General features: G+C 26.6%; 3 protein-coding genes across 3 annotated transcripts; all 3 read left to right on the top strand.

Annotated features, from left to right (window-relative positions):
- Positions 1-85: 85 nt before the first annotated feature.
- Positions 86-1,789, top strand: DICPUDRAFT_82538 (uncharacterized protein; the record flags this gene model as incomplete). The annotated part of the gene is made up of 2 exons (XM_003291836.1): positions 86-1,632; positions 1,715-1,789. Coding segments are annotated over 2 exons (1,620 nt in total), but the record flags the coding sequence as incomplete, so codon positions are not given.
- A 2,862-nt stretch (positions 1,790-4,651) lies between these two features.
- Positions 4,652-13,810, top strand: DICPUDRAFT_156533 (uncharacterized protein; the record flags this gene model as incomplete). The annotated part of the gene is made up of 4 exons (XM_003291835.1): positions 4,652-4,883; positions 4,965-5,063; positions 5,150-5,461; positions 5,553-13,810. 4 exons carry the CDS (start codon positions 4,652-4,654, stop codon positions 13,808-13,810), a joined length of 8,901 nt encoding a protein of 2,966 aa, XP_003291883.1.
- A 653-nt stretch (positions 13,811-14,463) lies between these two features.
- Positions 14,464-15,015, top strand: DICPUDRAFT_82536 (uncharacterized protein; the record flags this gene model as incomplete). The annotated part of the gene is made up of 2 exons (XM_003291834.1): positions 14,464-14,520; positions 14,638-15,015. 2 exons carry the CDS (start codon positions 14,464-14,466, stop codon positions 15,013-15,015), a joined length of 435 nt encoding a protein of 144 aa, XP_003291882.1.
- Positions 15,016-20,523: the final 5,508 nt, after the last annotated feature.

The following is a 20,523-nucleotide window of genomic DNA, read 5'->3' as shown; positions in this document are numbered from 1 at the left end:
ATCCCACAACAACTACCAACCAAACAACCCACCAAACAACTAACAACCCAACAACTATCAACTAAACCACTATTGGTATCAGTAGATCCAAAGTTAATAAATAAAGCATCACCACCAACAACATCACAACAACCAAATAATTCAATACCAACAACATCATCATATAGATCTGTTTTAAAACCATCTAATATTTTAAAGTATTCCAAAAACGTTATCGAGGAAACCCTTTATAGACCATCAGCTAATGAAAATCAATCTAAAAATTTAGTACAAGATCAAGAAACTCAACAATATATTAATTTATTGACTATTGGTTTTAAAAAGTTATTTGAAACAAATCAAAAAGACGGGGCATGTATTATTAGTAATTTTTCAAAAGAAGATTTTAATCAAGAAACCAATATTAAAATCCCAATTGATTCAGGTGAAGATTTAGATGAAGAACAGATTATAAATCAATTCCATCTTTTAGAACCAGAATCCACATCTGAAAGTTCATCATCAACAGCTACAACAATAGCAAGAACAACAGATTTATTAAATACAACTATAACCTCACCAACAGTCGCTTCAAACACAAAGCTATCATCTACAGCATCATCAACATCCTCATTATCAGATAAATGGCAGTTTACAATATTCTCACCAAAAGTTTTTAAAGCAATAAGAAAATATTATAATGTCGACAACGATTTCCTTAGAACCAAATCATCAATAGGCAGCCCAGATATATCTGATATTGTAAAGTTTTTAGAGGTTCAAACTGTGGGTAGAAGTGGTAGCTTTTTCTATAAATCAGAGGACTCCAAATACTTTTTAAAAACAATTCCATCAAGCGAGTATGAAACATTCACTAAATTATTTCCATCATACTATCAACACATTATGAAGTATCCAAATTCTTTGCTTCCAAGATTCTTGGGAGTATATCGTTTAAAGGGTAAATTAAAATTAAGTGGTGCTTCCTATTATAATAGTTCCCATAGAGATATCATATTTGTTGTAATGGTCAATCTTTTCTATTCTGAACAAAAGTTGGAAATTAAAGAAAAATATGATTTAAAAGGTTCAACAATAGGTAGATATGTTGATGTTAATAAATTAGCAAAGGAGCAACAACATAATCACCATCAAAATGGTACAGGTAGTTTGAATACAAGTAATAGTAGCAATCAAATAAATCGTGTAGATAATAGTATTAATATTCAAACTCAGGATTTAACATTCAAGGATTTAAATTTAAAAAGAAAGATTCATTTAGGTAAATTAAAAAAAGTATTTATACAACAATTATCAATTGACTCTGAATGGATGTGCAGCCATGGTATATGTGATTACAGTTTATTGGTTGGTTTACATATTAGTGACAACAAAACAATTCAAACTCTTAAAGAATCTCAAGGTCCAAAGTCACTTGAGAAAAAAGATATATCCTATTTCAAAAAGGATTTTAATGGCATTGTTGAAAGAATTCATACCCCTCCACAAACAACTTCAAATATAATTTATAGATCGAATACCGAAGAAAGTGATGGAGGTATAGTTTATTATTTAGGTTTAATTGATATCCTAACTACTTATAATTTAAAAAAGCGTGGTGAAAATGCTTTAAAAGGAATTTTCTTTGATAGAGTAAGTTTAATATTAAATTTAATATTTTTTTTAATAAGTTATCTCAATACTAATATTATCTTTTATTTTTTTTCTTTTTTAGACTAAAATATCAGCAGTTAACCCAAAAGATTACCAAAGTAGATTTATAAAATATATTGAATCAATATTTGATTAATATAATAGTATTTTTTGTTCCTTATATATAAAAATAAAAATAAAGATAAAAATAAAAATAAATTAAGTTATATTTTTAGAAATTAAAAAAAAAAAAAATATATATTTTTCTTTTTTTATTTTGTTTTTTTTTTTATTATGCACATAAAGAGTAAAGAGAAAAAAAAAATAGAGAAATTAATTTCATATAGCAATTTTGGGTGGATGTGTGTTAATTTGTGTGCGAATGTGTATATATATTTTTCTTTTTTTATTTTTAGTGTAATGAACAAGGATCATTACTCAATAACAATCAACATTAATTAATAATAATTAACAATTATTTTAATTCATCAAAAAAGAATTTTTAAAAAAAATAAATTTTTAAAAAAAAATAAAAAAATAAAAATAATAAAAACTTTTTAGTTTTCGAATTTTACAAAAACATAAACATTTCATATAAATTTTATTTTATTTAATTATTTGATCTTAGTACCTTACACTTTTTTTTTTATAATCAGTTTTTGTTATATCCTTGCCGGCAGGACATAATAAAATCACGTAGGGTCAAATTATAATTAAAATTTAAATAGTTACGAGAAAAAAACCGAAAAATTTACGAGAATTAGTATAAAATAGAAAATCAATTAACGAGTTTAGAGAAAGAAGATATTCAAAAGATGTTGTATATGGGTAATGAAAGATTATCAAGGCAAGAAGATAAATCGAAATGTCATTGATTAGTTATTCCAATGTTACATTATAGACCAAATAAGATACAAGTATTGTTCCAGAAGAATCAAGTTTAGCATCATCAATAGAATTAGAAAAGATTAAGTTAACAAAAATGCAGAAATTATTAATGAAGCAATTATTTGTATATTCAGTAAAGCGTAATAAAGATGATAATAAGATTGAAGTAACTAAATCGAAAAAGGTAATTGATGAGTATAAGAATATAGAAAAGTTATAAATAACAGTAAAGATAATAGTAATAAAAATAATAATTCAGATAAAAGGATAATAAAGATAGTAATAAAGATAGTAATAAAATATTATCCTTACTGTTATTTATAACTTCTTCTATATTATACTACTGTCTTTATCTGAATTACTATTTTTATTACTATCCTTACTGTTATTTATAACTTTTCTATATTTTACTACTGTCTTTATCTGAATTACTATTTTTTACTACGATAGTAATAAAGATAGTAATTCAGATTAAGATGAAGAAGTTATAAATAACAGTAAGGATAGTAATAAAATATTAATTCAGATAAAGACAGTAGTAAAATATAAAAAAAGTTATAAATAACAAAAAGATAATAGTAATAAAAATAAGAATTCAGATAAAGACATTAGTAAGATTATATTGTGCAAGAGAACAATAATAGAATGGAAATGATAGTGTATTCGTAATTACAGATAGGTGAAGTAAAATGGTTAAGAGTATACCGTGCAAGAGAACATTAAAATGTAATGTATTCATATGCATTTTAGAATTAAATGAATATTACAGTTATAATTATGCAGTGGAAGCTTTTTGTTGGAACTTTACATTCTAACATTATTGAATGTAGTCTCCGGAAAGATAAAAACTTTTTAAAAAAAAAAACTCCCCGTCCGGGAATTGAACCCGGGCCTTTCGCGTGACAGGCGAAAATCCTCACCACTAGACCAACGGGGAAGAGATATAAAATTTAGAATTTTTACCCCATTATAGATCGGATCACTAATATCATAAACAAAGCATTATTTGTGTATAAAAATGCATTGTTTGTGTTGTTTAATTAGTATTTTCAAGATTTACACAATTATGAACAATAATTATAAATATTGTGTAAATTCTATTTTAATTTAATAGTAAAAATATGTACTTTTTATTTTTTCTTATTTTATTTTTTCTTTTTATTTTTATTTATTTTTTATTTTTCTTATAAAAAAAAACAGGTTAAATTTTTATGGAAAGGTTATTAATTTTTATCTTTTTTTTTTAATATTTTTCTTATTTTTAATAAAATTTAATTTTATTCTAATAATATTATATTTTCATAAAACTATATTATAATAAATAAAAATAAAAATATTTAAATTGTTTAAAATTGAGGATAATGGACAAAGTTATAAATATATTGAAATTTTTTATTTTAAAATATTTAAGAAAAAAAATAAAATAAATATTTTTTTTTTGCATTTTAAACTTGATGAAAGCTTAAGTATCAATTATATATTAATTTTAATCATATATTTTCCTTCTAAATTTTCCAGTGTGGTTAAAACAAAAAAATTTCAAAATAAATATAAACCATAAAAAATAAAGTTAATCGCCTAAATTTTTTTTTTTTTTTTATTTTCAAAAAAAAAGATTTTTTAAAAATAAATTTTTTTTTAATTTTTTTACATTAATTTTTTTTATTAAAAATTTTTTTTTTTTTTTTTGTTTTTGATTGCAACACAGTTTTTTTTTTTTTTTAAAATAAAATCACCTTTGTTTTATATTGGAGATATAAATCATTCACAGCTATTTTTCAATTAAACATTTTTTTGCCACATAAAAAAACCTATGCCATAATATCTTTTTTTTTTTTTTTTTTTTTTTATTATTTGAAATTTGTGATATCTTTGCAAAAAGGAAATGATTTTAATTAATAGTAAATTTTTATTGGACCATAATAATCTTTTAGTGTAGGTGTCTTTTACTTTTTGAACCATCTTTCTTCAATAATAAAGGAATATTGCATTAAACTAATAAAGCTCTATATAAAAAATAATATAACTAAAATTTTTTTTTTTTTCACGCTACAATTAAAATTTTCTTTTTATTATTTTATATTTTTAAAATTTTTTTATATATTTTATAAATATATTAATTAACTATAAAATGATTGAAAATAATATAGATATATCATCAAAATCATATAGGGATGATTGTGATGTAGCAATAGTAGGTTTAGGACTTAGATTACCTGGTAATTCAAATAGAACATCAGAACTATGGGATAATTTATTAAATGGTTTCGATGGTATCGTTGAAACTAACGAAAGATGGAGCGATACATTTAATGCAATGGGCGAAATTGCAAGTAAAGAAGCAGGTTTACTCGAACTTGAAGGTAAACATTCATTATTTAAATAAAATAACAAATTTAAATTTATAATTCATTTTATTAACTAATATTTTATAATTATTATAGAGTGGATGAGTTTTGATCCATTACATTTCGGTATTAATCCAGCAGAGGCCAAACAAATTGACCCACAGCAAAAGCTATTACTTAAAACAACTTGGGAAGGTATGAAATAATTTAAATAAATATTTATATAATCTTATAATAAATATTAATAGAGTCGTTTTATTTAATTTTTTCTTATTTAATAGCATTCGAGGATGCTGGTATAGATCCATTAACATTAAGAGGCACATCAACATCAGTGTTTGTTGGTGCTTCCTCTCAAGACTATGGTATTATGTATATGGACCATAGCGAAGAATTGGTAAATTATAATGTATTTAATTCAAATTTAGGAGGTTTTGCAAATAGAATTTCGTACTGTTTTGATTTTCGAGGTACATCATTAACTGTAGACACTGCATGTTCAAGTTCATTAAATGCATGTACTTTAGCTTACAAGTCGATTGTCAATGGAGATTCAGACTATTCTATTGTTGGAGGTTCCAATTTAATATTAAGTATGTATCGATTTTAACTACTATAGTCTTTTTTTCTTTTTTTGTCAATATTATAAAACTTTTTATTTATATTTTTTTAAATTTTTTATAGACCCACAAATTTCTAAAGCATTTACATCAATTAACATTATTGGTAAGTCTGGTAGATGTAAAGCATTCGATGAATCAGCAGATGGTTTTGTACGTGCTGAAGGTGTTGCTGTTTTAATTCTAAAAAAGCTATCACTTGCACAAGCTGATGGTGACCAAATTTATGCAGTCATAAGAGGTTGTAATTCAAATGTTGATGGTACATTAAATAAAGGTAATTTTATGAAGCCATCAAAAACAGCTCAAACAAATAATATTATCAAAGCATTCGAATCAACTAAAGGCTCACTCCAATATTCAGACATTGATTTCTTTGAAGTACACGGTACTGGAACACCAATTGGCGATCCAATTGAAGTAGAAGCTGTAGCTGATGTATTTAAATCAGTTAAAACACCTGACAACCCATTGTTAATTGGCTCAATTAAAAGCAATATTGGTCATCTTGAACCAGCATCAGGTGTCGCATCATTAGCCAAGTGCTGTTTAATGTTAAAAAACCGTCAGTTTGTAAAAAATATTCATTTTGAAAAACCAAATCCAAACATCAAATTTGAAGAATGGAATGTCAAAGTTTGTACAGAAAACACTGAATTCCCAAACAATAAACAAGTATCAGTTGCAATCAACAGTTTCGGTATTACTGGTTCGAATGTATGCATTCTTTTATCTGAATATAATAATAGTGTTGTACCAAGTAAAAACAATACAAAACCAACAACAATATTGATCCCAATTTCAGCCAACTCGAAAAAGTCACTAGATCAACTCAAAGATGAAATAATTGGAAATTCAACATTATATTCAAATACCATAGATTTCAAAGATTTTGTTTATAATCAATTATATTCAAAATCAACACAGCTAGTCCAAAGATCAGTATTTATTGTAAGCAATTTCAGCGACCTTAGTTTAGAAACATCATCTATTTCAACAAATAGTACCATATCTGGTAACATATTAAAATCAAATGTCGAAGATAATGAAGCTAACGATAACAGCAGTAAAACACCATTAATATATGTCATGTGTGGTCAAGGTCCACAATGGAATGGTCAAGCTATCGAACTGTATAATAAAGAACCAATTTTCAAGAAATCAATGGATACTATCGACTCAATACTATCAAAGTACTTTGGTTATTCAATATTATCAAAACTAAGATCAATTAAAGATAATGACAATAATACTATTAACGAACCAACCGTTGCACAACCATCAATATTTATGTTACAAGTTTCATTATATGATTTATACAAACATTGGGATATCAAACCATCAATTATCCTTGGTCATTCATTTGGTGAAGTTTCAGCTGCTTATTGCTCTGGCATGATTACATTAGAAACAGCATGTGAAATTATTTATCAAAGATCTACACTTCAAAACAAGACTATTGGATCTGGTAAAATGTTAGCTATTGGTTTAAACGAACAACAATTTAAAGATCAATTTTCATCAAAGTATCCAACAATCGAAATCAGTTGTTACAACTCACCATCATCAATTGTTATTTGTGGTAATGAATCCGAAGTTAATGAAATCGGACAAACCCTAAAAGAGAAACAAGTGTTTTCAACACTATTAGGGTCACCATCATCATTCCATTCATCAAAACAAGAAGTTATTAAAGATGAAATAATAACATTAACTAAAAACATTAAATCAAATAAACCAAACATTCCAATATTTTCAACAGTTACTGGTGAAATATTTAAATCAGAAGACTCTCAATTCGACTCCAACTATATTTACAACAACATTAGACAACCAGTATTATTCCAAAAAGCAATCGAGAATATATTTAAATATATCGAATCAAATGAACTTGGAAATAGAGTACAATTTTTAGAATTATCACCACATCCAACATTAGTTAACTATATAAAAGAAATGATTCCAACTACCTCAGATTTCTATCAACCAGAAAATATATCAGTATTATCATCACTAAATAGAAAAACAAATACTGATATGATTGAAATTAGAAAATCAATTTCACAATTATATTGCAATGGTTATAATGTCAATTTCAAATGTCAACTACCAGCACCAACAACAGTCGAGAAACTACAATCTAAAAAAGCATCCTATGTATTACCACGTTATAAATGGGATGATGATATCTATTTCCATCAAAGTTCATCCATCCAAACATATAAAATGAATGGCTCAACTATAAATACTTTAGGTTATAAATATGATCAAACACCATTTATATCATATACATCCTATATTGATGTTAGTCAAGAACCATATAAATTCTTAAAAGGTCATCAAGGCAAAGGTAAAACCCTCTTCCCAGGTTGTGGTTATTTAGATAATATTTTAAAAAGCTTCCCAAATCAAGATATTACCATCAATATTTTAGAATTTAAATCACCATTAATTTTGATCGATGGAGTTAGACAATGTCTATCAACAAATATTTACCAATCAGGTAAAAGCGAATACAGAGTTTTATTCCATTATAAAGACATTAAAACTGGTAAATGGATATTATCCGCACAAGGTAGATTCTCAATTTCAAAACATAATAAGACTCCAAAGAATGTTGACCTCAATGTTTGCAAAAACATCTGTAATTGGATTACATTACCAAGAAAGGAATTATATGAAGCAATTAAAGAAATGGCACAATTAAACTTAACAGGTTCATTCCAAAGTATTGAAGAAGGAAAATTCGGAAATAATGCAGCTTTTATTAAAATTGCATTAAATCCACTTTCAAGCTATGACAATCAACTTTTCCTCAATACTTGTGTTCTTGATGCTTGCTTTCAATCTCTATCTGTATTCAAAGATCACTCAAGTCTCACATTTTTTGATAGACTTATGGAAGTTCAATTCTTTTCAGAAAATATACCAAGATCAGCTATGGATAGAGATAAACTTAAATATGTCTATTGTTACACAGAATTGATCGATAGAGTTGGTGATTCTTATATAGCAAAGGTTGTAATGATGTTAGAAGATGGAACTATTTTATTTACATCACCAGCCGCCGTTTATACTGCCATTAATCCAAATACCAATGGTTATACCATCGAAAATCCAAACCATTGTTTTTATTCAGTAGCCAAACAATCTAAAGACTCTCCACTAGAACCACCATCAAAAACTTTATCTTCAAAGATAACTGAAATTATTCCAACACCAGCCAACAACATTTTAAAAGCTATTACAACTACTTTATATACACCAGTCAAAAAGAGTTATCAAGCTATTACACCAGCAGGTGTTACAGAAGATTCGACACAATTATTAATTTCCAAATATTTCAAAGTTTCAGAATCTGATGGTACACCAAAGATGAATTTAGCAAAACTTTTCTTTGAAATGTTAAAGAACAATGTTTCGTTGATTGAATATGGTGCTAGTGCTAATTTAGCCAAAGTTGTTAATGCTCAAGATATCAAAACAATTAATAAATTAACCAAATTTTTATTAAATGAAACACCAACTCCAATTGATCAAGCTTCCTCAACTTTAATAACATCTTTTATTCCAGAAATCCCACACAATCAAATTATAAAAGAAATCATTACAGCCTCAATTACACCAATTATTAACGAAAAGATTGTTTTTAGAATATTAGAGGTTGGTAGTGGTATTGGTTTATTATCTGAAATAATTGCCACCGAAATCAACTCATTAATTGAAAAAAACCCACTTTCAGAAATCAATATTGAATTTACAACTTCAGATAAAGAAAATACCTTTGCACCATTAATTAAAGAAAAGCTAGAATCAATTGTTGAATCAAACTTATCATCCTTCAAATGCCTATTTAATACTATTGACTTTAAGCAAGATTTATTAGACCAAAATTTTTATCCATCCTATTATGATATTATCATTGTATCTACTTTTTCAGATATCGAAGATAAGAAATCGTCAGTGGAAAAACTAAATAAAATTTTATATCCAAATGGCTATTTAGTAATAATTGATACACTCTTTAAACCAAAGACAACTGATAAAGAACTAGAAACATATGGACAATGGTTGTCATACAATTGTCTAAATTCAACCACAACCATCGATGAATGGAAACAACTATTAGTTACAGAGTTAGGCTTTAAAGATGTTATATCAACAACATCTCAGACAAGTTTAATTACTGCTCAAAAGCCAAAATTGGTCGAGTCAACATTATCAATGCAACTACCTATTGCAGATTATGATCAAATTATAATCTTTGGCCTATCTATAGATGGTATAGATGAATCTAAACTTATTTCAGGTATCAATCAAGCAACTGAAAAACCAGACTCACTCTATAGAATACTTTCATATGAAGATTTTGAAAAGCATATAGAATCTAAACCATTAACCAATAAATCAATTATATTTTTCGTTAGTACCATCAATGACATAGGTCAAGGAAATTTCGTTGAAATTACATACGACTACATTAGAATCAACCAACATTTATTAAAAACTAAAAATGGTTGCAAACATATATTGGTATCCAAACTCTCACAACTTGAATCAATTAATGCATTTGCATCTTCAGTTATTGGTGCTTTCAGATACTTTTGTGAATTTTCCGAATTAAATATTTATGCATTTGATTTCGGTTTTGATATTTTCGAAAAATCTTTAACAGACTTTAGAATTTATAACGAATTATCCAATCCACAAAAACACATCCAAAGAGAGTATATCATCAGAAACGAAAGTATTTACTTTGAAAGAATTAAACAAGACATCAACTTAAAGCTAAAATATAACTCAACATCATATATCGATAAAAAAGAGGAGTTAATTGCAAGATTAGATGCTCAAAATTTAGAATTTAAGCTCGAAGCCAGAAGATCACTATTAGAGAATGAAATCGAAGTTCAAGTAAAAGCAGTTGGTATCAATTTCAAAGATAGTTTAGTTTATCGTGGTTTAGTTCCAAAAGAATCAACCAATCGTAAAGGTGATCATAATAATCCAGAAATGGGTTTTGAGTGTAGTGGTATAGTAACAAGAGTTGGTAGCAATGTTAAAAAGTTGAAAGTAGGTGACCAAGTATTAGGTGCCTGTTTCTCTGCCGCATCATCACATGTCATTGACGATGAAGAAAGATTTTTATTAAAACCAAGCAATATTTCATTTGTTGAAGCAGCTTCAATTCCATTGGTATATATTACATCTTATTTCTCATTATTTTATCAAGGTAACCTTAGTATTGATCAAAATGAAACTGTTTTAATTCATTCTGGTACTGGTGGTATTGGTTTAGCATGTATTGAGTTATTAAAAGCAATGGGTTTCAAATCATTATTATTTGTAACAGTTGGCTCAAAAGAAAAAGAACAATTCTTACGTAACACCTATGGTGATTTTATTACTGGAATCTATTCATCAAGAAATACCGATTATATGCACCAAGTTAGAAATAAAATTTCAGAAATTAGGGGAAAAGAGAAACCAGTATTTTCAGATCTTTATTTTGGTGAACATGGTGTAGATGTTATATTAAATACTTTACCAGTCGAATTTATGGAAGCAAACTTCAATACATTGGCTCAAGGTGGTCGTATTGTAGATCTCAGTGTAACTCATTTACATCCAAATGAAACCACAGACTATTCGAAATTCCGTTTCTTGATAAGCTATAGTACTTCTGAAATCATGTCATCGGGTTTCAAAAAATCCAAACCATTCTTTGAAACTGTTGTCAATATGATTAAAGAAGAAAAGCTCTCATTACTACCAATCAAAGAATATCCAGTTTCAGAAATTAAACAAGCAATCGAATTTATTTCTGAAAGACAACATATTGGTAAACTTGTTGTTAATTTTGAAACCACTCCAGATTTAATTCAAGATACAATCGAAAAATCACACCATGGGTTTGAAAAGAACTATCTATTGCCATCGCTTACATATCAAGTTGATAATAATAGATTTGGTAAAACCATTTTACTATCTGGTCAAAAAGGTTTATCACTAACCATTATTAAATGGATTTTAGTAAATACTCCAAAGAATTTAGACCAAGCCATAAAAAATATTATAGTTTTCTCAAAGTCACCAATTAAATTTGAATTAGAAATTATTATGGCTGCAGCTAAATCCAAGAATATTCCAATTAATTTCTATTTTAAACAAGTTGATATATCATTAAGTTTAGAAGTTGATCAAGCAATTGACCAACTATATAAAGACAATCCAAATTTAGAACCAGTTGAAAGTATTTTCCATAATGCATTCTTACCAGTACAATCAGAAGCAGAGGAAATAAATTTACAACAATTAGTAGACTCACATGGTGCCAAAATATTTGGAATGATGAATTTATATCAATCTGTAGGTTCTAAAGGTTGGCTAGTAAAAAAGTTTGTATTAGCTTCATCGGTAACAAGTATAATTGGGGGTCATCGTCAATGTGGTTATGTTTGTGCCAATGTAGTAATAGATTCATTCACCAAAGTATTAAGACAATTCGGTATACCATGTGTCTCAATAAACTTTTCTGCAATAGAAAATAGTGGTTATGTCAGTAGAAATGAATCAGTTCAAGCATTATTTTCATCTCAAGGATTACAACAAATTTCAACAAATTTGGTTTTGGGTTCATTAGATTTGATAACTCAAAATCAAGATCAATTAAATGGTAAAATTGTTGCTCAATTCAATTACTCAAATATTGGAAAAACATTCAAAAATAATTTACATCTCTATAAAATAGATTTCTTTTTGAATTCAATTCAATCAAAATTTGGTAGCTCTTATGATGATGATGACGAAATTTCAATTAGAGATCAAATTGTTGACAAATTTAGTGAATATTTATCAGTAGATAAATCTAAAATTAACATGGACGTTCGTTTGTGTGATTACGGTATGGATTCCATCATGGTAGTAGAGCTTAAAAATTGGCTTGATAAAACATATGTACCCAATATCTTGACCATTGCACAGTTACAACAGGTAACAATAAATCAACTCGCAGCCGCCGTTAAAAATGCAGTTAGTAAATCGAATAATAAGAAAACTATTAAAAAGAAACAACAACAAACAAATTCATCAATTGAATGGGAAAGCGAAATAAAATTAGATGAATCGTTTATTTCACCATCACAAAACCAAATTAAAGTATATAAAGAGACATTAGCAACCAATAAAGATAACCAAATAGTTTTATTAACTGGTGCAACTGGATTCTTTGGTTTATATTTATTAAGTGATTTAGTTAAATCTTCAGATTATAAAAAAGTTTATTGCCTCACAAGAAATAGATCAAAAGAAGAAGCATTAAAAACCATTATTCAATTATTAAAAGACCATCAAATATATAAACAATTAACACAAGATCAACTTGATAAAATTCAACCAATTTCAGGTGATTATTCAAAGGATATGTTTGGTATGTCTAAAGAAGAATATCAATTACTATCAAAAGAGGTTACAACTGTAATCAACTCAGCTGCAGATACAAATTTAAAAAAGAAATATAGAGATATGAAAGAGTCATTAGATGGTGTCAATCAATGCTTAAAATTCACAATTCATTATAATCTAAAGAAATTTATTCAAATATCAACAGTTAGTGTTTATGCAAACTCTACTAGTACCCAAACTAATGATGAATATGCTTTCCCATCAATAAATAAAGAATCAATGGAGAGCGTTACAATGACTGGTTATAATCAATCTAAATTAGTAGCTGAATATAGAATAAAAGAAGCATCCTCTAAAGGAGTTCCAGCAATGATTATAAGATGCCCACCTCTCTTCCCAAATCCAGAAACAGGTATTGGTAGACCATTTGATTTATTCCAAGTTTTGCTTCAATCATGCTATTTAATGGATGTTTATCCACAAGAATTAATGTTCCAAAAAATGTATACAATTCCAATTACATGGGCTTCAAGAAATATATCATTCATCATTTCAAATTGTTGGAATTTCTCAACACCAATCGAAAATCTTATTTGTTTCAATCTTTTTGGAAATAGTATACAAATAGGTGATATTATCCAATCATTAGCCACCGATTTAACTTGGAGAAGATTAACATCACTTCAATTCATAAAGAAACTTTCTATTTACGAAAATGATTCTTGCCGATTATTAGCCTCTTTTGTTTCAAATCAACAAGATTTCCTTAGAAATATCATTGTTATCCCTGGCCAACTCAATTTAAACGATCAATTAAAACAAATTTTAGAATCAAATAATCTATTTAATGGTTGGGAAGTTTCAAAACAAAACATAATAACTCATCTTAGCTACACCTTCAAAAAGAAAATATTATAATTTATTTTTGATAAATTATTAAATTTTAATAAAAAATAAACACAAAAAAAAAATTATGCCTACAATATAAATTCTACATAATATCAATGGAGTATTAAAATTCCCAAAATTTAAATTAAAATAAATAAAATTTTCTTTTTCAACAAAACTAACCTTTGATAATAAATTTTATTTTTTTTAAAATAGATTTATCCTCTGAATAAGTTGGTACTGCATCATCACGCTCTTAATAAAAATATTTTGTTTGAGAAATTTCAATATAAAAAAAATCTTCTTAAGAAGATACGAGAAACATTTGATAATTTACAATAAAATTTTTTATGAGTCATTAAAGTGATGTGTATTGCTGATTTTAATCGAAGATATTTATTATTTTTTTAAAAAAAAAAAATCTTTTTTTAATTTTTTTATTTTTTTTATTAATATTTTTTTTTAGAATTTCTTTTTATTTTTAAAAAATGGTTATTAAAATATCATAGATTCTCGAATCAATATAATTTTTTTTTTTTTATATTTTTTATTCAATTTGTTAAAATAAAATAAAATTATTGGTATAAATAGATTAATTTTTTTATTGTTTTATAAAAAAAATATAAATATAAAAATAAATAAATATAAATAAATATAAATATAAATATAAATAGTTGTTAAAAATGTTATTAAAATTAGTATTAATCATTTGCTTAATCTTATCATTGTCATTTGTACATGTATGTAAAATATTATTAATAAAATTTGAAAGTGAGGGTGTGGAGTGAATCGATAGTTTAATTTTAGTCAAATTTTTACTTTATGATTTCTAACATTAGTTAATTGTTAACAAATAGGCCAATGTTGCTACTGAACATAAAGAACCAACTGTATTAAAGAACCTAAAATTCACAGCTACTACAGATGGCGCTAGCGGTCGTTCTGATAGTGGTAGTGGTAGTGGCAGCTGGAGTGGACAACCATGTGCTACAAGAGACCCAAAAAAGAATGGAAAAGATAATGTTGATGGTGTAACCTTTTGTGATGGTGAAAATGGTCACTTCCACACTTCTACAGGTTATTCAAGTGGAACAGGCGGTAACTCTGGTGAAACAAGCGGCAGCGGTAACACTGGTAGATACCCAGATACCACAACTGTTAACGACGGTGTCACCTACAAAGCTAATAAAGTATATGGTTCAAGCTCAACAACCACTGGTACAAACAATAATTAAATAAAAACCTTTTATTTAAACATCTCGATGAAAAAAAAAAAAAAAAAAAAAAAAAACAAATAAAATACGCTAAATTATTTATAATGAAATTTATTTTTTGTTTTCTTTTTATTTGTATTGAAATAATTGCACTCGTTTTGATCATTAAAGCTATAATCTTTGCAATGAATATCTAGTGATTAAAAATTATCGTTATCATTTATCGTTTGTGGCAATAATATTATAATATATTTTTAGATTAATGGTGATGCACGAAATAAAGAGGTGCTAATATAAACATCACCATAATATTAGATTTATCAATATGGTTTTTGAAAAGGAAAATAAAATATTATTAATAAAATTCAAAATTTAAAAAAAAGCGCTCATTTCAATTATAAAAAATAAATAAAATATTTAAAATTAAATTTTTAATTTATAGAAGCACTTTTTAATGAATTTTTTTTTTTTTTTTTTTAATGTATCATACAACTCATGCATATTTTCATTCAGCTATCATACCAATTTCATTATCATATAATGAACTACCAAATTCTTACTTTATTCCTTTTCTACAATACTTTATAAAATGAATTATAATAAAATAATATAAATGTAAAAATGATTTTTTTAAAAGGAAGATTTGTTTAATGCTTTTTTTTTATATCCTTTTTTTTTTTTTATTTATAATATTTGATATTAAATCAGATTATTATTTATTTAGAAATCAAATTTGAAAGAAATAGAATATAAATATAGATAGATAAACTATTGTGTAACATCCAAATATATCAAGGACTATTTAGTAGCACTAACAAGAAACAAGTGATTTAAAAAAAATTTTAGCTTTGTCAAGTCAAGTCACTCATTTCAATATTTGTATATGTATTTTTTTTCATTACATTTATTTGTTTGTTTTTTTATTCACCCATTATATTTATTTGTTTTTTTATTTACCCCCTATATTTATTTGTTGTTTTTTTATTCACCCATTGCATTTCATTCTATTATAAATATGGTATTCTGCGTGGTGGGATACATAATTAACCATTCGGCTCTAATATACTAATATACCCCGTGGTAGAGCTGGAAAGACTCTTTACAAAGAGTGGCTGATAGTATAAATAAAATATAAATAAAATAATGGTATTAATATCATTTTATTATCTTTAAAAATTAATTATAAAATCTTTAAAAAATTTTTTTTTCTTTAATTTTAAATGAATATGCTAACAATAATTGGTGAAAACTGAGGATAACGATAATTTTTAATCACTATGAATATCTTCGATTGAGTCACTAATCGGAACCAGTAATATTCATTTTTTTTTCATTATTATAAGGAATAGATTTGTAATATTAACGAATAAAAAAACAAAACTATAAAAATATTGTTTAATTGCTTTAAACATAAAAAAATGAATAATTATTTTAAACTTTATCAATTGGGGGGTGTATAAAAATATTGAACTGATAAAAAAAAAAAAAAATTTTTGGTTTAATTTTTATTTATTTGTAAATTTTTGTTCTATGTTTGATAATCATTGCTAAAAAAAAAATTTTAAAACAAAAATTTCTATTTTAATAATTTTTTTCTAAATTGATCATATAAAAAGTCTGTTTTTTTGATAATTTCCCCTCTAACCACCTCAGTTAATTTTTTTTAATTTTTTTAATTATTTTTTAATTTTTTTTTTTTTCTTTTTTTATTTTTTTATTTTAATTTTTTTAATTTTTCATTTTTGGTTTTTGTATATTATTCAAACCTATATATCATATTCAATATAAATACATATATATATTTATAATATATATACTTTTATAATTTATTTATATATTATAAATAAATATATTATATTTAATTATATAATATAAAAAAAAATAAAAAAAAAAAAATAATCATATATATCACCATTTTTATATAATTAAATTTTGTAATAATAAAAGAAATCGATAAATTTTTTTTTTTTGTTAAAGTTAATTTTGTTAAATAACCATTTATATTAATAAAACATAACTATATTATTAATAAAATAAATAATAAAAAATAAATAATATAATAAAAATATAAAATAATAATAAAAAAGATAAAAGAATGACTGATGGCAATAGTGCTAATGGTGTTACAACACCACCAAATGGTGTCAAATTATATCAAGAGGGCGCAGGTGTTTGGGTACCAGATCAAGAGTTGGGTTGGATAGGTGCAGATGTATTAGAACATTTAGAAAGTACTCCAGATAGTGTTTTAGTTAGAACTGAAGATGACAGAGAATTAAAAGTCTCAGTTAATAAAGTTTTTTTAAAGAATCCAGATATTTTAGAAGGTGTTGATGATTTATCATTCCTCTCTCATTTACACGAACCTGCAATCTTACACAATTTACATCATCGTTATAATTTAAATCAAATCTATACATACATTGGTAAAATTCTAATTGCCATTAATCCATATGCATCACTTCCACTCTATGGTAAAGAAATGATTTCTGCATATTATGGTAAACAATTAGGTACTCTTTCACCACATGTCTATGCTGTTGCAGAGGATGCCTTTAAAGATATGCGTTATGATGGTACAAGTCAATCAATTTTAGTATCTGGTGAATCTGGTGCCGGTAAAACTGAAACCACTAAATTTTTATTACAATACTTTGCTGCCATGGGCAATATGATTAAAGAATCAACTTTATCAACCAATGGCTCTTCAACAATAAACTCTGATGAATCATCATCATTAGTTACACCACCATCTCCAATGAAGAAATCAAATGACAAATCAATTGAAGAAAGAGTTTTAGAAAGTACACCATTACTCGAAGCTTTTGGTAATGCCAAAACCTTAAGAAATGTAACTATACAATTTAACATTGTATACTATTTTTATATAAAAAACTTGCTAATACTTTTTTTATTAATTAGGATAATTCATCTCGTTTTGGTAAATTCATTGAAATTCATTTTAATGAATTTGGTTCAATTATTGGCGCTAAAATTTTAACATATCTATTAGAAAAGTCAAGAATAGTTAGACAAGTTTACAATGAAAGAAATTATCATATTTTTTATCAAGTATATATTAAATATTATTTATTTTTTCAATAATAAAAAATTGTTTTATACTAATTTTAAAAACTTTTATAAAGTTATTATCAGGTGCAACAGATGAATTAAAAGAAAGATTAGGTTTATTAGAAATTGGTGAATATAACTATTTAAATAAAAGTGGATGCTCTGAGATTGAAGGTGTATCAGACTCTGACCATTTCCAAAAGACAAGCCATGCAATGCAAGTTGCTGGTATTGCAATTAGCGAACAAGAAAATATATTTAGAATTTTATCAGTTGTATTATTACTAGGTAACTTAGAATTTGAAGATAAATCAGGTGCAAACGATGATAGTTGCGAATTATTAAATAGAGAACCATTAGAAAAAGCTGCAAGCTTATTGGGTATGGCATCACCTGACGATCTTTTAAACACATTCCTTACACGTAAAGTTGTTACTGGTAAAGAATCCTATATTACACACAATACCAAAGAGCGTGCTGAAAATTCTCGTGACTCATTATCTATGTTTTTATATGGTATGATGTTTGACTGGTTAGTTGCCAAAATTAATAGTAGTATGTCCATTCAACAAAAATCAAAGAGTTTTATTGGTGTCTTGGATATTTATGGTTTTGAATCATTCGAAGTCAATGGTTTTGAACAATTTTGTATCAACTATGCAAATGAAAAACTTCAACAACTATTCAACCAACATGTTTTCAAGGAAGAGCAACAGGAATATATTAAAGAAAAGATCGATTGGTCATACATTGATTTCAATGATAATCAAGATACATTAGATCTCATTGAAAAGAAACCAATTTGTATTTTAACATTACTCGATGAAGAAACAATGTTCCCAAAAGCCACACCACAAACACTAGCCACCAAACTTTATTCAAAACTTACAACTCACAGTAAATTTGAAAAACCACGTTTCTCAAGTACTGCCTTCACAATAAACCATTATGCTGGTAAAGTCACTTATGAAACTGATCAATTTTTAGACAAGAATAAAGATTTTATAATTCCTGAACAAATTATATTGCTTCAAAAATCAACATTCACATTTATTAAAACATTACTCTCAAGTAGTGATAAATTCCAACAAAGCGGTAACAGCGGTGCAGCACAACCATCAAACAAACCTTCTGGTCAATCTGGTTCAAGCTCTATGAAATTCCTTAGTGTTGGTTCACAATTCTCCACCAGTCTTTCTACTTTAATGAAAACTATCTCAACTACAACACCACATTATATCAGATGTATCAAACCAAATCCAGAGAAACTACCACAAACATTTAATAAAATGGATGTCATTCATCAATTACGTTGCGGTGGTGTTATGGAGTCTGTTAGAATTTGTTGTGCTGGTTTCCCAACAAGAAGACCTCTATCGGAATTTTACCAACGTTATAAAATACTCTATGTCAAAGAGCAACAAGGCGGTAAAAAGAACCAAAAGATTAAAGATCCAAAACTCTTGGTACAAAATTTATTCGAAGGTATAGGGCTTTCTGATGATAAATACAAACTTGGTATCACTAAAGTTTTCCTCAGAGCTGGTCAGTTGGCTGCTTTGGAAGATATGCGTTTAGAACAATTGAATCATAGTGCGACAATGATTCAAAAGACCTGGAAAAGATTTTACTATTTCAAGCGTTACAAAGCATTAAGAGATGCCTCTATTATCATCCAAACCAAACTACGTTCACAACTTGCCAAACAACAACTATCCCAACTTCGTAAAATTCACAGTGCAATCACTATTCAAAAGGTATTCAGAGGCTACAGAGAAAGAACCAAATATAATAAACAAAGAGAGGCTGCTCTCACTTTACAAACTGCCATCAGAAAATCCATTGACTATGACTCTGTTCACAAAGAAAGATGCGAGCATGCAGCTATTATCTTACAAACTAAGATTCGTTCTACATTGGCCAAAAGAGAAGTTGAAAAGAAACTTAAAGGTATTATTGCACTCCAAGCCAAATGGAGAGGTAAAATGGCCAGAAAAGTTTACATTGAGCTTCGTGCTGAAGCAAGATCCCTCAAAAATGTACAAGCCGAAAAGAATAAACTTCAAGAGAAATTAGAAGAACTTCAATGGAGATTATCATCAGAATCCAAACGTAAGCAACAATTAGAAGAGCTCAAATCAAAATCAGATACAAGAGTCGAAGAGCTAGTCAGTCAAAATGACCACTTACAATTATCACTTTCCGAATTTGAATCCAAATTTACAGATTTAGAAGAATCCAATAAGTTAGTGGTTTCCGAATTGTCAGAATGCAAACGTCAATATAATGATGTATCATCATTACATGAACAATCAAATAAAACAAACAAAAGATTGGAAAAAGAGCTCTCTGATGCATTGGAAAAGATTCAAAACCTTGAACAACAATTACAAGAAAGTGATAAAGATAAATCCGAATTCAAATTAAAACTAGATGATTTACAAATTAAATTTGCAA

This window comes from Dictyostelium purpureum (assembly GCF_000190715.1).
Source record: "Dictyostelium purpureum unplaced genomic scaffold DICPUscaffold_304, whole genome shotgun sequence".
NCBI lineage: Eukaryota > Evosea > Eumycetozoa > Dictyosteliales > Dictyosteliaceae > Dictyostelium > Dictyostelium purpureum.
This window is presented reverse-complemented; position numbering and strand designations above follow the sequence as displayed.